At 37.3% G+C, this 16,919-nt stretch overlaps 1 protein-coding gene across 3 annotated transcripts in view; it reads right to left on the bottom strand.

Annotated features, from left to right (window-relative positions):
* Positions 1 to 16,919, bottom strand: part of PRKD1 (protein kinase D1) — a 363,379-nt gene that overhangs the window by 85,381 nt on the left and 261,079 nt on the right. For 2 of the 3 annotated variants that reach the window (XM_060175253.1, XM_060175255.1), the window contains exons 3-5: positions 16,686 to 16,817; positions 15,192 to 15,352; positions 4,487 to 4,510 (exon numbers count right to left, since the gene is read on the bottom strand). In XM_060175253.1, coding sequence (XP_060031236.1) covers positions 4,487 to 4,510; positions 15,192 to 15,352; positions 16,686 to 16,817 — 317 coding nt within the window. The remainder of the gene's footprint in view (positions 1 to 4,486; positions 4,511 to 15,191; positions 15,353 to 16,685; positions 16,818 to 16,919) is intronic. The other variant, XM_060175254.1, reaches the window with a different exon arrangement.

Here is a 16,919-nt window from a genome sequence, read left to right as displayed (position 1 = left end):
CCAGTGATAACCCTGGTGGCAACAACAACAACAACAACAACAACAAAGGATGTGGAATATCTACACACTAGAATACTACTCAAGATAAAACTTTGCCATTTGCAACAACATGGATGAACCTAGGGGGTATGAATACATAGTAAAAATGTGAAATAAATCAGATGGAGAGAGACAACTATGGTATGGTTTTATAAGACAAATGAACTAAATTAAACAAAAATAAACTTTTAGATTATAAGACCATTAAGTGGCCACCAGTAGAGAAAGGGATGGAAATGAGTGGGTAAATTGTGTAAAAGGAGTCAATTACAGGGCTCAAGGCAGCTTTGGAACTTTTACTGGTAATCTTCATATTGTATAGACTTGTTGATTTAAATGATGTACACTCAAAACTTGTGTATTATAATGCACTGCTATTTAAATAAGAATTACTTTAAAAATCCTTTTCTCCCCCTCTAAAGCCTTTATCCTTGTAAGTGTGAGCAAATGGTATATGATAACTATCTCTCAATGGAGTCATAAAGAACTCTGTTGCATGTTAATATTTAAAATTATACATCTGGACATTTTTGGTCAGAGCTTGAATGCTTAATGCTCATATGATATGTCAAGACACTTTGAATCAGATTCAGCAACAGCTAATCCATAGCAGATCAAAGTAGACCCCACACTTAATTTTATTAACTGGTTCTTTCTCAACAAACCCACTATGACACAAATATTCTGACCCTGAAAAAGTGGAGAAGTATTAGTTAAAGAATTCTTGTATGCTTTTCTTCACTGAAAGAGCACACTGCTCCAGTTTGAATGTTGAGAGCTAGTTTATATAATCATAAAAAGATCTCTTGCAATATCTGGCAAGTATATTACATGAATGTCATGGTGCATATTTAAATGGAAACACTACTTTTTAATACAGATGAATCACCAGGATTACTGGAACTTCAGAACACAAGGCTAACAATTAGTCATTTTCTACTCGAGATTGACTTGCCACCTTGGAAAATACTCATTTGGACAGAAATGTCACCTTAGGATTAATCACAGCTTTAATCCCCAGCCCCCACTGGGTAGTTGCACATGTGAAAAAAATCTATCTTGAACATCACAATGCATATTGATACCATATCCAATTACTGAGTCGTCTGGAAAGTCATGGCACATTTTTGCATGAAAAATACACCACAACTTTTTCAATTAACCCAATAGCTAGAGATAATGCAATTCTGGTACTATATGTATATATTGTAACCTTTAATGAGTGAAAGCTCAATGAGTTACTTTTGGGGGAGTATTTACGTGAAAGCAGGAGTCCAAGAGTTCTTTTTAGTATAATGTTTGTCTTAATTAAGTACAAATCAGTAAAGTTTATGAAGAGAATAACAACAGGTGCAGGGGCTGGGCGATGATGCCCCCAGAGAGAGACACACATTACTATGCACAAGGACCTGGATTGAAGCCCTTAGTTCCCATCTGCATGGGGAAGCTTCATGAATGGTGGTGCCGTTCTGCAAGTCTCTCTTTCTGTCTGTCTGTCTCTCTCTCTAGCTCTCATTTCACTCTCTCTATAAGTGAAAGGAGGAAAAGAAGGAAAGAAGGAGGGAGGGAAGGAAGGAAGGGAAGAAGGAAGGAAAGGAACCACTGAGAGCAATGGAGGTGTAGTGAAGGCACCAAGGCCCAGTGATAACCTTGGTGGTGATAGTGATAATGATAATAATGATAATAATTATTATTAAAAAATAAAAATAGTTTAAATTAACAAAAGTAAAAGATACAATGAGTGAGAATATAAAACAGATTGTGAAAACTTTTGGAAAGAACAATTTATTTACTAGCAATACCTATAAGGTAGTTTGAATGTAAGAATGGCCAAAAAGACTGTCAGCAGTATTTAATTTCACCAAGAATAAATTCTCTGTAGAATCCTTTAAACTCAAAGCCATAAAAGAAAGACTTCCTTAAGGATATTTTTACATATTTTATTATTTTTATTTATTTGCTTATATTGGGTAGAAATAGAGAGGAGAGAGACAGAGAGACACCTTGCAGCATTGTTTCATGACTTGTGAAGCTTTCCTCCTGTAGGTGGGGACCAGAGCCTTGAACTTGCATCCTTCCACAATGTAATGTGTGCACTTAAGCAGGTGCACCACCACCTAGCCTCCTTAAAGATATTCGGAATAATTTTAGTAAAGTTCTTTTTAAAAATATCCATAAGGTCCAATCACAGTTTAGAAACTGTGGTCACAAAGGACATGAGTATCTAAAACTTTGCATCATGTTCTTTTTTTTAAGGTTTTTTAAAATTATTTTTATTTATTTATTGGATAGAGATATTGAGACACCTGCGGCACTGCGTGACCACTTGTGATGCTTTCCCTCTGCAGGTGGGAACCAGGGGTTTGAACCTGGGTCCTTGCACACTGCAGTGTGTGTGCTCAACCACCACCACCCAGCCCCATTATTTTATTTTCTATATTTAAGTTCAGCTCCTGGCAAACGCTAGTAGTAGTAGTAGTTCAGCTCCTTTACAAAACAGCAAAACCAAACCAAAAAGAAAAAAAAAACTTAAATCATTTGACAAGAATTGTCTGTCTAATCTGCCCACATTAATTTATTTTAATAGTGTATACATGGTTATTTAGTGAGTGAAGGCATGCTTTCTCTTAAAATATCAGTGGTGTAAGAAAAGTGATAAAAACAAATATATTGGGGTGGGTTAAGTGCATAAGGCTGAAGTGCAGGGACCGGTGTAAGGTTCCTGGATCAAGCTTCTAGTTCCCCATCTGTAGGGGGGGTCGTTTCACAGGCTGTGAAGCAGGTCTGCAGGTGTCTGTCTTTCTCCCCCCTCACTCTATTTCTCTTTGCCCTATCGAAGAACAACAGCAGCAATAACAACAACAATAACAACAACGGAAATAAAATGGATAAAATGGCCTCCAGGAACAGTGGATTCATAGTGCAGGCACTGAACCCCAGCCTAAACCTGGAGGCAGGTTAGTTAGTTAGTTAGTGCAGGTCCTGGAACATGAAGGTAGAGGAGTACCTAACGGGGGTTTTATTGTTATGTGGAAATGTTATGCATGTACAAACTATTGTATTTTACTTTGGGCTGTAAATCATTAATCCCCCAATAAAGACCATCATAGACCATAAGGCAAAGGGCCACTGTCAAAATATATAAAGCAACTATGTAACTGATAGTCAACGCAAAAGAAAAACTCACCTTAGATTACATATAAGTAATCAATCAATGAATGAAAATAAGCATGTGAGATAAGACAGGGAGTCCATTAACCACATAAAATGGAGGGCAAAAAGAAAGGCAGAGAGAGCACAATGGTTATACAAAACAGTTTGTATCTGAGGCATATACAAGTTCTGCTTAGATTGAATCCACTTGCATATAATCCAACACTTCATGATTTATGCTTGAATAAGGTCTTTAGAGATTCAAATCAGAAAAGAATAAATAAATAAATAGGACTACATCAAACTGAAAAGCTTCTGCACAGCAAAGGTTATCACCAAATTTACAGAAAGACATCTTTCAGTCTAGGAGAAGATTTTTATATAACATACTTCAGATAAGGGACTAAAAAAGTTCATAAAGAGCTCAGTAGACTGAACACCAAGAAAACAAACAACTCCATAAGAAAATGGGGTGAGTACATGAACAGAAACCTTCAAAAGAAGAGATTGAGAAGGTCAATGGACACATGAGAAACTTCTCAAAGACACTGATTATCAGAGGAATGAAGATAAAGATAACAGTGATATAACACTTTACACTTGTGAGAATATATTATATTAGAAAACACAGTAATAACAAGTGGTGGAGCAGATGTGGAGGAGTAGAAGATAAAATAATTATATGCATGTGACAATGACTGCACTGTAAGGCATTAGCCCCCCTCAATAAAAAACTTTAAAAAGTGATTAAATAGACTACAATGATGTCTTACAGATTGAAAGTTCCTTTCTTGAAAAAGTTTGCAATTTCAGTCAATCCATTTTTTTTTTTGCACCTTCAAAATTTGTGTATATTGGAACCTTACTATGTCCAGTTCTCTGGTATTTGGTAGCAGGACACAGTTCCAATACACAAGAATTTCAGATAATAGGGTACAGGTAAAGTGAGAGCTAACAACATTCTCTGCTATTCACTTTCTGTCTACTCAGTTACACTGATAAGACCCTAGTGTTATGGAATCTAGTAATTTGAAAATCTAAGATTTTCAAAATCTATTGCTCTAATATCTGCATTATTTTTGTCTTATTGAGGATTATGAAAACTTAGACAACAAGAAAAGACAAGGACAATCAGTGTGCTCCTTATAGTTAAAAAGGTTGAAGTCTACTAAATTCTGACTTTATCTGATGATTTTCATAGATTCAGTGCAGAGAACTGATGTCATACTACTATTATAATATTTATTAAAGATGGTGAAGTATATTCCTAGTATCAAGTAGAGTTAGTACCTACCTCAAATCCAGGACTCACAGGAGACTGAAACGAAGTTGTAAGAGCAAAAAGCAGGAAAAGGTGCAGAATAAAGGGAAGAAAAGACAAGAAAACAGTGTTATTGGAGGAAAAGAAATGCATGTTATTTAATAATTTATATATAGGTGTGTTTTCAAGAAAAGTAAAATGCCATTAATTATCAGCTAGGTTGGAAACTACTTCTTAGTTTCAAATAGAATTAAAGACATTAAGTTGAGATTGAAAACATGCAGTTTACAGTTATGAGCTGGTAGAGCTAGAAAAACAAAATTTTGCTTGTCGAGGTATGAGTGAAAAAAGTTATTTTACCTTGTTGAAGATAAATTACAGTCAGAATGTAGCATTTTTGACCTTTATGTGAACAACTGTGTTTTTTCCCCCAGAATTCATCTTATCAATGGGGGTGGGGAAAGGAAAAAAGAAAAAGGTCATCAAAGTAATCAGATGCTATATAGTTTTTATCTGCCTGCAAGAAAGAATATGCATATAAATAATTGCTGTCCATCAGTGGCTTCTAACTCTGTAAAGTGGGTTAAAGTTTTAATGAGAAGAGTATGTCTCAGTACATTCTTGTGTTCATTTTAGAGTCTGTGCCACATAGCATCTTTTGGTCTGGTAACACTCAGGTTAAAATGTAATTAGAAATAAAAATGTTGGGAGTCCAGTGGTAGTGCAGCAGGTTAAGTGCACACGGTGCAAAGTGCAAGGACCAGCATAAAGATCCCAGTTCGAACCCCTGGCTCCCCACCTACAGGGGAGTCACTTCACAATTGGTGAAGCGACTACAACAACAATAAAAAGACAAGGGCAACAAAAGGGAAAATAAATAAAATAAAATAAGAAATAAAAATGATATTCTTATTTTGTTAAGATGAGAAGTATCACTAAATATGTAAGAACAATTTGGTTAAGTAGACAACATAATCTGATAATTTATATGGATATATTCTTCATTCATATTCCTTCAAGATTTTCTGACAACTCTCATAACTAATAAATCAAAATGAAAACATAAAAAAATATTTATTTATTTATTTCCTTTTGTTGCCCTTGTTTTATTGTTGTAGCTATTATTGTTGTTGTTATTGATGTCATCGTTGTTGGATAGGACAGAGAGAAATGGAGAGAGGAGGGGAAGACAGAGAGGGGGAGAGAAAGATAGACACCTGCAGACCCGTTTCACCACTTATGAAGCGACTCCCCTGCAGGTGGGGAGCATGGTTCGAAACAGGGTCCTTCTGCTGGTCCTTGCGCTTTGTGCCACTTGCGCTTAATCTGATGCACTACTGCCGGATTCCCACATAATTGGATTTTTAAATAAAAAATGCATGACAGTGTTTTGAAGCCAGTGAATTCTTCTAGTGTTGAATAAACTGTTATACTTTCATAAGTATCCTATTATGTAATCTCTGAACCCAAATATCCTAGTTTGTAACCTTCAGTTAATAACTTTGTCAGACTTAGGAAGCTGTGTACAATTAGATGGAAGTTAAGATTAATTGTTACCAGGTCATACTTGTCACATTTTTGTTGGCATAAAGCATGTACAGAACTCAGAAGCAACAGTTGCTTGTTTGGACAGGTCCAAACACAGCTTTTGTGGAAGGATTATAAACCTGTTTGCATGTATTTACATAGTTATTTAAAACAGAATTGATAAAGCTTTCTCTCTGGGTGAGAAAATCATTGGAATTTTGAATATAAAACATGATCACATTATCATGCCTGAGGACATAGGTTTGAACCCCTGCTCTCCACCTGCAGGAGAGAAGCTTCAAGAGCACTAAGGCAGGTCTGCAGATATCTCTCTTTCTCCTTGTTTTCTATTGTCTTCTCAATTTCTATCTGTCATATCAAATTTAAAAAAAAAAAAAAGGCTTCCAAGAGCAGTGGATTAATCGTGCAGTCACCAAACTTCAGCAATAGCCATGGTGGGAAAAAATATGTTTTCCTTCTTATTATTACATGTGATATCCAAAGCTCATAATTTACCTCCAGTTATAGCTCTGACTATATTTACTCTGGGATCTCATCAGAATTTAGACTGAGCTGAGTGCTGTATAGCTTGTATTTGAATACAGTCTATGCAATATGAATTAATTCACACATTTCTCTAAGTTACTATTCCCAAAGAGTACATTTTCATACATATATAACTCCTAGATTTTATGAGAATAAAGAGATTGCATATTTAAATCTAAACAATGATTTCATTGTTTTAAGAATTCTGAGAACTAGAACTATTAATAATACCCTGATATCCAATATGTAGATGCACATAGTATTTCCCCACCTTGGATGACCAGAAAATTTGTTTATTTGCACCATGATTTTGAAGAAAAATGCTGAGATACAAGTATTTTTTTTCATATTACTGTTAAGGCAAAAACACCAAGGACAAAAAACTGGAATATTTCTCACTGTCCACATATGATGGTTTTAACTCACATATTGCAGTCAAGCCATAAGCTGAAGCAACTTGAAAATAACCAAAAGAAAGGGCAATGTCTACTCTTTTGTTAGATACTGGATAAGATGAAAGGCACACAGGTACTCCCACTAGGGAACAAAGGGCTTTGATGAGTGTAAAATGTGGTTTTAAAAGGTAATGTGTCAAGAAATGAAGCAAGCAAGTAGAAAAACCTAAGAAGACATCTTAAAGCACCAAAATGTTGTCCATCCTCCTTCCGGAGGATGGAACATTTTCTACCGTTGCTGATCCAAGTTGAGGGCAAGGTCCTATGGGGGTCCACAAAGGGGTCTGTTTTGTTGTTCCTGATAGAGATGACCAGTAACAATGGAGAGAGGGATTTACTTGAGTTCTAGGCCCATCATGTCTGTCTGGGAATCTCAGGACTCTCCGAATAGGGCCCCAGCTGATGGGGTGGCCTGATAGTGACTAAAGAGTCATCCTTAAAGTATGCCAGTATCTTGCCATTATTGAGCTTTTGCAGTCCTTGCTTTGATAAGGTTAGCTTTGGAGTGAGTGAGAGAACTGTAATAGGAAGTAGGTGGGGAGTCGGGCTGTAGCGCAGCGGGTTAAGTGCAGGTGGCGCAAAGCACAAGGACCGGCATAAGGATCCCGGTTCGAACCCCGGCTCCCCACCTGCAGGGGAGTCGCTTCACAGGCGGTGAAGCAGGTCTGCAGGTGTCTATCTTTCTCTCCTCCTCTCTGTCTTCCCCTCCCTCTCTCCATTTCTCTCTGTCCTATCCAACAACGACAACAACAATAATAACTACAACAATAAAACAACAAGGGCAACAAAAGGGAATAAATAAAATAAATATAAAAAAATAATAAAAAAAAGGAAGTAGGTGAGGAGGGTATCTAACTCTAATTAGATACTATTTCATTAGGAACTTTATACTGGCTCACTGCAAATTATTGTGTACTCTATGCTATACCTGAGAAAGATAGGTTGATATTGGGGCAGCTTGGAATGTTCCTACTCATGACCACAGAATGTGAGCTCAGATCTACAGGGATGCAGAGGTCACATAGGCTCCTAAGCTGAATATGGGCCCCAGATCACATTAAATTGATGGGTTTACAGTACACAATATTTATACCCTTTTACCATATTAGGGAGCTACTCTCTTCCCTGATCCAGCTTTTTCCAGCCATGACATCATCTCCCCAGACAATAACTTGGATACACCTGCATTTCCGATTTCAGGCTCAGGGGAAAAAAACAAAAACTAGTATAGCCACAGGCTTTTTGGAATATAACTAAAATATGCCTACTAGCTATCTACAAAATAGAGTACTCCCAACTCTTCATCTGCACTATTCCAGCCTTTAGCCTCATGATTGGTCAACAATTTGTTTGGCTTTGTATGTTAACTCTCTTTTCAGCCAACAGGTTCCAGATGCTAGCACGATGCCGACCAGACTTCCCTGGACAGACAACGCCACCAATGTGTCCTGAGCTCTGAATTCCAAGAACCTCGCCCCACTAGGGAAAGAGACAGGCTGGTAGTATGGATCGACCTGTCAATGCCCATGTTCAGCGGGGAAGCAATTACAGAAGCCAGACCTTCAACCTTCTGCATCCCACACTCACCTTGGGTCCATATTTCCAGAGGGTTAAAAAATAGGAACGCTATCAGGGGAGGGTATAGGATATGGAGTTCTGGTACCCCTCTTATCCTATGGCTTTGTCAATGTTTCCTTTTAATAAAAAAAAATAAATGAATGAATAAAAAAGTACCAAAATGAAATAGTTTCTACTTAGACCTAGATACCCTCCTCACCTACTTCCTATAATACTTCCCTCAGTTACTCCAAAGCTAACCTTATCAAAGTACGGACTACAAAAACTGAATAAGGGCAAGAGACTGGCATGCTTTAAAGATGACTCTTCAGTCACTATCAGGCCAACTCATGAGTTGGGGCCCTCGTCAGGGAGTCCTGTGATTCCCACACATACATGACTAACCTAGACCTCAAATAGATCTCTCCATTCATTATCACTGGCCATCTCCATCAGGAACAACACAATAGACCCTTTAAGATCCCCTATAGGACCTTGCCCTCAATGTGGATCAACAGTGGTAGAGAATGTTCCATCCTCCAAAAGGATGTTGGATAACATACTCTGTCAACCACTTGAAGAAGATGGGTCCTGAAATTGGTGCAGCTCAGAATGTTCCTACTGATGCCCACAGAATGCAAGTTCAGACCTACAGGGATATAGAGGTTATACTGGCTCCTATGCTGAATATGGGCCCCAGATCAAATCGATGGGGTTACAGTCAACAATATTTGCACACTTTTCCCATACTTGGGAGTTACTCTCTTCCCTGATCCAGCTTTCTAGCCCATTTTCCAGCCATGACATGATCTCCCCAGACGATAACTTGGGTCCACCTGCATATGATGTCAGGCTCAGGCAAAAACTAATAAAGTCATGGGCCCTTTGGAATATACCTAAAATAGACTTACTAGCTATTTCCCAAACAGAGACCCCAAATGTTCATGTGCACTATTCCAGCCTTTAGGTTCATGATTAATCAACAATTTGTTTGGCTTTGTATGTTAACTCTTTTTCAGCCACCAGGTTCCAGAAGCTACCATGATGCTAACTGGACTTCCCTGGACAGATGACCCCTGACCCCACCAATGTGTCCTGGAGCCCTACTTCATCAGAGCCCTAGCCCACTAGGGAAAGAGAGAGGCAGACTGGGAGTATGGATCGACCTGTCAATGCCCATGTTCAGCGGGGAAGCAATTACAGAGGCCAGACCTTGCACCTTCTGTACCCCATAATGACCCTGGGTCCATACTCCCATAGGGTTAAAGAATAGGAAAGCTATTAGGGGAGGGGATGGGATACGGAGTTCTGGTGGTAGGAATTGTACCCCTCTTATACTATGGTCTTGTCAGTGCTTCCATTTTACAAATAAAAAACAAACAAACAAACAAACAAAAACAGTGGGACCTGGTGGTGGCACACCTGTTTGAGCGCACATGTTACAGGACCCGGGTTTGAGCCTCCGGTTCCCACCTGCAGGGGGAAAGCTTTGCAAGTGGTGAAGCAGTGCTGCAGGTGTCTCTGTGTCTCTCTCCTCTATCTCCCCTACCCTCTCAATTTTTGCCTGTCTCTATCCAATAAAGATAATTTAAAAAAATTTAAAAAAACACCAGAAAAAAAACATTACTTCTAAGGGCATTTCTCATTTAGAGGTTTCCTGGTGAGTATTTTATCCAAGTCTATAATAACAATATTGTCCACAGTATTGTATGGCCCTTATATTTTCTCCCATACATATACTTAATTTGGTGAAAACTTTAAAAGCATTCTTGGTATATTTAAAGCTTTATTTTTTAACTGTACATTTTAACGATTGCATTAAAAATTTCTGCTTAGCAATAAGGCATTAATGGAAGTTAATACTTTGTATAAATATAGTTTAGAGTCAAGTAATTCAAAACATTAGATATTTAATTTGGCTAGATAAAGCAATTAATTTGATTTGAAAACACAAAAACATATATATTACATTACTGCATAGTTCTATAACCTAAATTGCATTTATATAAAACTTTATATTAATATATATATTAATATAATATATTGCATTTATATAAAATTTTATATTAATACATAATTCACACATATAATTATGTGAACATGTGATTTAATTTGCACCCAATAAAATCTGTAAAAATGTATAGGTATACTTGGACATTCATCTGGTTGTGTGTGTGTGTGTGTGTGTGTGTGTAGATGTGTGGTATGTATGTGTGTGTGTGTGTGTGTGTGTGTGTGTGTAGATGTGTGGTATGTATTGACACAGTATAAAAATTGAAGAATCTGTAGCAATAACACTGGTGGGAAAATACTGCATGTTTATTTTCCTTGTCATTATTCCATGTGATATCCAAAGCTCAGGATTTACCTCTGTTTGATAGCCCTGACTATATTTACTCTGGGATATCATCAGAATTTACACTGAGCTGAGTAGTGCAGATCTCATATTTGAAGATAGTCTATGTAATATGCATTAATTGTATTATCTACAATGTAGTGATAAAATATTTCAGACTTTTAAACTTTTTCAGAGATTTTCAATAACTAAAAATTTTTTCCTTGTAAACAGTAGCAACACATCATGCACTTGTAATTTTGTTTCTTTTCTTAAACTTGCTTTTGTTTTTATTTTTGTTTTGTTTTATGAAATTGGGACCTCGCACATGATTGATTTCATTGGTCTGGGTCATTTTTTCATCCAGATAGAGAGATGCAGGGAGAGGAAAAGAGAGCACCACAAAGCTTCCTTCCCATAGAAGCTCCCATATGGTATGGGGCTCAACCCTGGGTTGTATTCATAACAGTGCAGGCACTCCAATCAAATGAGTTATCACTCTGTTCTTTGAGATTATTCTCAAATATCTACCATTCAACAGTATGTTTTTTTAAAAATTATTAGTGACTTAGTATTGATTAACAAAATTATAAGATGATAGGAGTATAATTCTGCACCATTTCCAGCACCAGAGTCCTATATCCCCATTTCCTCCATTGGAAGCTATAGTAGTTCCACCACGGTTATAGATATGGGTTGACTATTACATATATATATTTGCCCCCCCTTTTTTTTCCTATGGTCCTGCCTTGTCTTCCTTTCTTTTTAATTTTTTTAATCATTATCTTTATTTATTGGATAAAGACAGCCAGAAATCAGTTGAAAGGGAAGTGGATAATAGAGAAGGAGAGAGACAGAGAGATACTTGCAACATTGCTTCACCACTCACAAAGCTTCCCCCCTGCAGGTTAGGGCCAGGGGCTCAAACCGGAGTCCTTGAGCATTAAAGCATGTGGCCTCAACCAGGTTCACCACCACCTGGTTCCTCCTTGTCTTCCTTTATAAGTCCCACCTACACCACTTACTACTTCTGAATGTCTTTCCTTTTTTCCTCTTCTCTCTCCTGATGCAGTTGAAGGTCAGAGCCCTCTGGTCATCTCCCCCTATCATTCCTCCCCACTTGGGAGTATGGAGCAATATTCTTTTTGGAGTGCAAAAGTTGGTAGTTCTGGCTGCTCAACAGCATGATTCTCAGTAACTATATGCTAAGAGTAAGTAGAACTGTTGTGATTTATAAAACCTCTAGTGTAAAAGCTCAAAAAACTTTAAATTTTAGAACTTCATAGTTTAGAAGGGGGCATGAGAGTTATTTTAAAAATTAAGGAGTAGGGAGCCAGGCGGTAGCGCTGCGAGTTAATTGCACGTGGCGCAAAGTGTAAGGACAGGCTATAAAGATCTCGGTTCCAGCCCCCAGCTCCCCACCTGCAGGGGCGTCGCTTCACAAGTGGTGAAGCAGGTCTGCAGGTGTCTGTCTTTCTCTCCCTCTCTCTGTCTTCCCTTCCTCTCTCCATTTCTCTGTCCTACCCAATAATGACAACATCAATAACAACAAAATAATAACTATAACAACAATAAAAAACAAGGGCAACAAAAGGGAATAAATAAATATTAAAAAATAAGGACTTGATCTTAAGCTATTTTCAGTAAGAATACGATGAATTTTAATACTACTTTATGAAATAATAGCCACACACATATTCTAACTAAAATATAATATATTCTTCTAGTCATTACTGTAATTTAGTACCTGATTTCCCCTAGTGAGTTCTATAATGAAAGATTAAAAACATAAAAATAACCTAAAACAAAAGTTCTGGGAAAAGAGAGTATGGAATTTTCCTATTAATCAAAATAAATATTTATTTGAAGTATATTTTTAGCTTATAACAAAATTTGAGTACTACAAAGATCACAACCACATATTATCCTAAAAGTGAAATAATTTAGTACAGTTTTGAGATGGCTTCAAAATTGTTGGTTTTTTACATTTTTTTTAGTTTTTTTATTGTCACCAGGGTTATTGCTGGGTCTTAGTGCTTGCATAATGAATCTACCACTTCCAGTGGCCATATGTACTTTTTTATTTTCTTTCTTTCTATTTCATTAGGTAGGAAAAATAGAAATTGAGGGGGAGGGAACAACAAAATAGACCCCTTTGTGGGCCCCCATAGGATCTTGCCCTCAACCTGGATCAACAATGGTAGAGAATGTTCCATCTCCGAAGGGAGAATGGACAACATACCCTGTGCTACACCTGAGGAAGATGGGTCAATAATGGGGCAGCCTAAAATGTTCCTACTCATAACCACAGAATGTGAGCTCAGATTTACAAGGGTGTAGAGGTCACACAGGCTCCTAAGCTAATTATGGGCCCCAAATCACATCAAATTAATGTGGTTTACAGTAATATTTATACACCTTTCCCATATTAGGGAGCTACTCTCTTCCCTGATCCAGCTTTCTGGTCCTTTTCCCAGCCATGACATCATCTCCCCAGACAATAATTAGGATTCACCTGCATATCAGATTTCAGGCTCAGGCAAAACAAAACGAAACGAAACAAAACAAAACACCACTATAGCTACAGGCCCTTTGAAATATAACTAAAATATGCCCACTAGCTATCTACAAAATGAAGGACCCCCCAACGTTTCACCTGCACTATTTCAGCCTTTAGGTCCATGATTGGTCAACAATTTGTTTGGCTTTGTATGTTAACTCTTTTTCAGCCACCAGGTTCCAGATGCTAGCAGGATGCAACCAGACTTCCCTGGACAGACAAACCCACCAATGTGCCTTGGAGCTCTGCTTACCCAGAGCCCTTCCCCACTAGGGCAAGAGAGAGACAGGATGGGAGTATGGATCGACCTGTCAACGCCCATGTTTAGCGGGGAAGCAATTACAGAAGCCAGACCTTCAACCTTCTGTATCCCACAATGATCTTGGGTCCATACTCCCAGAGGTCTGGTGGTAGGAATTGTGCGAAGCTGTACCCCTCTTATCCTATGGTTTTGTCAATGTTTCCTTTTTATCAATAAAAAATTTAAAAAAAGAAAAGAAATTGAGGGGGAGGAGGAGATAGATGAGGAGAGAGAGAGGGACATTTGCAGATCTGCTTCATTGCTTGTGAAATGTCCCCCGGATGTCAGGGAGCAGGGCTTAAACCAGGTCTTTGCTCATGGTAGTATGTGTGCTTAAGCAGATGTGCTACCACCTGGTCCCTGGCTTCAGAATGTTTTGCTACTCTACTTAAAGAGGGAAGTATCTAGCCTACGTTTTTCCTCAGTAATTGGTTTTTATAATATCTAGATTATAAATTGTCTGTAATAAACATTGAGGAAGGGGACAAATAAAGAGAATTTAAAGTTCCTATCATCAGTCATATATAATGTTTCTATTTTAAATAATTCACGTAATTATCAAAATCTTTACAAATTTAGAAAATGTAAATCTAATTTTCTGAAATAATATCTAAATTTAATTAAAAGAAGTATATTTTAGAGATACCTACTTTTCTAATTTTCTGAAATTTCTAATTTTCTGATATCTAATTTTCTGAAATAATATCTAAATTAAATTAAAAGAAGTATATTTTAGAGATACCAGAACTATTTACATATTGATAATAGAACTATTTAAAACTTTAAATGTATTTTTCTCATGGCATTTGCCAATAAATGCCACTTTGAGGGAATAATAGTCATGTAAAAGCCTTTCAAGCCTGAAGCTCTGAGGTCCCAGGTTCAATCCTCAGCACCACTATAAGCCAGAACTAAGCAGTGTTCTAGTCTCTTTCTCTCATTATTTTCCCCTCTGTCTCTACTCTTTCTCATTAAAGTAAAATAAATAAAAATATTGTTTTAAAAATGCCGCTTTGATAACAAATTGGCATAAATGGTAGTAATACCAAGCAATTTAAAACTTGCATATTTTATAACAACAAACTTAATCCCAACGTAAATATTTCGCTATACCATAAAGTATACTGTATTTTCAGAAAACATCTTTTATCTTTGGTTTCTAAATTCTGACAAACTGTTTTACAATATTCACACATTAATTTGTGCTGCTCAGGCCCTATGACCATGATGAAACCTTACATATTTTATAATTGCACTGAACTTACAGAAAAAGCAAGCTACAAGTTGTTGGGTATTTGATGAAAATTGACCAATCTAAGGCATATGATCTGAAGATACAGTCATTAACACCCGGGCTCTCCCTCTTTCCAAGGCTCTGTATTGTATTGACATGGTTATCATATCATCCCGCAGATTTATCCTATGAGAGGGGGGAATGGATAAATGGAAGGCCATACCAGAAGGGGTTCATCAGGGCCACTGCTGGAGAGCTCTGCAGATGCTGTTCTAATGGTGCTGAGCCCAGTGAGGGAAACATTGGAGAGCCTTCTCCTCCTCACACCACTGCAATTGTTGGGGATTTTAAATGCACACCTCTTATGGTAATTCAGACCACATCCTGGAAGGAGAAAATGCAAGATTTATGTTTAACCACAGACTAAAATCTATTTTAGAATTAGTTGTACGTTCTGAATTTAAAAAAAGAAAGAATGTGCTATTTTCATGTTTCATGAGGCTGACTGGAAATTCAAAATTTCCTTAACTGAATTTTTCAATTTCCAAATAACCTGGGTGGTGGTGGAGTTCTGATTTTATTGGTAAAGCTCAGCAACTACCCTGGTTATCAGTTTTTAAATGTTCTCTGATTTAGTGGACTTGGGTTTGACTGCTTTAGCAACAAACTCCAAAGGCATAACCAGAGTCATTTTTATTTGTTACAACTTCTAATATGAGTGAATAAAGGAAATATAATTACTTACACTGCACAACAATTTCTGAACTATTAACACATTGATTTGTATCCTGGCTCCCTTCCCCGTTTGTCTAAGTTAATTGGTCTAACAGACCAATTCATGTCTATTTTCCCATCTGCAAAATGGGGACAATAACCACTTTGTACAGTCACTAAGATAAAATGCAAAATCCTCATGTGCAGGTTTCCACAAGGTAGACAAATGCGGCTTCCCTTTCAGTATTTCTACCATTCATAGTTCTCACTATATAGTCAGAACATCAATTTCCCGTAGATCACACTGCAGGTAGGGCAGTATTTTATATAATTTATTTTGGCAGTTTATTCTAGACCATGTATTTTAATTCTCAAAGACAACACCTAAAAATTGGCATTAGTTTACTTCTAAATCACAAATAAATGCTTACTTCTATTTGGCTAGCACCATCAGCTTTATTCTCACCACACCTCTTTATTCTCTAACCCCAGTCTGAGAAGAGTTTGGTTTGTTCAATTTTTAATATTGTGACAGAGTTTTCTAGCAACTTAAATTGTGCAGTTCAAGGATGCTGTTTCTCACACAAAAAATATGATAAAATTCTGCTGTCGCTGTAGATGTATGGGTTACACATTCCAAACTGTCATTCAATGACTGAGTGACCTCTGAAGGTTAGATCAAACTTCCGAATCTCTGCTCATTTCAACAGACATTTACTGGAAATCCACTGTTCCAAACCATGAATTAAGGTGCAAATTTTCTTTTAAACCTGCTGACAAAAAACTCAGCACAGTGGAAACTTATCTAGGAGAAAATATGTCAAAATCGGGTTTTCCAAGTCTGAGCAAAATCTGCTGAAGACAGGAAATATGAAGAAACGCACATCCACAGACACTGTAATTCCTGGAAAATACCTTCAGGGCAAAAGACAGTGCTGTAAGGGAAAATCGCAGGAGGCAATTCAAGCATGTGCTCAATTTAGTCGAGGGAAAAAGAACCCACCTTCACATTTAAGACCTTGACGCACCAGGCCCCAGAGCATTTCTCCACAGTGATCACAGAAAGCTGGTGCTCGATAGGAATGAACAAAGAGTGCGTGGGGACGAATCTGAAAATCTTCAAAGGTGGCAGAAGCTGTAAAAATAATAATGTTGATAGATAAATTGAATGGAGATGATGATCTGCAGATTATCAGTAGAGAAGATAATTGTATTAAGTAAAGACAATACTCTTGGG

This window comes from Erinaceus europaeus, chromosome 16 (genome assembly GCF_950295315.1).
Source record: "Erinaceus europaeus chromosome 16, mEriEur2.1, whole genome shotgun sequence".
Classification (NCBI taxonomy): Eukaryota; Metazoa; Chordata; class Mammalia; order Eulipotyphla; family Erinaceidae; genus Erinaceus; species Erinaceus europaeus.
Note: the sequence above shows the minus strand (reverse complement) of the source record. Positions and strands in the feature narration are given on the sequence as shown.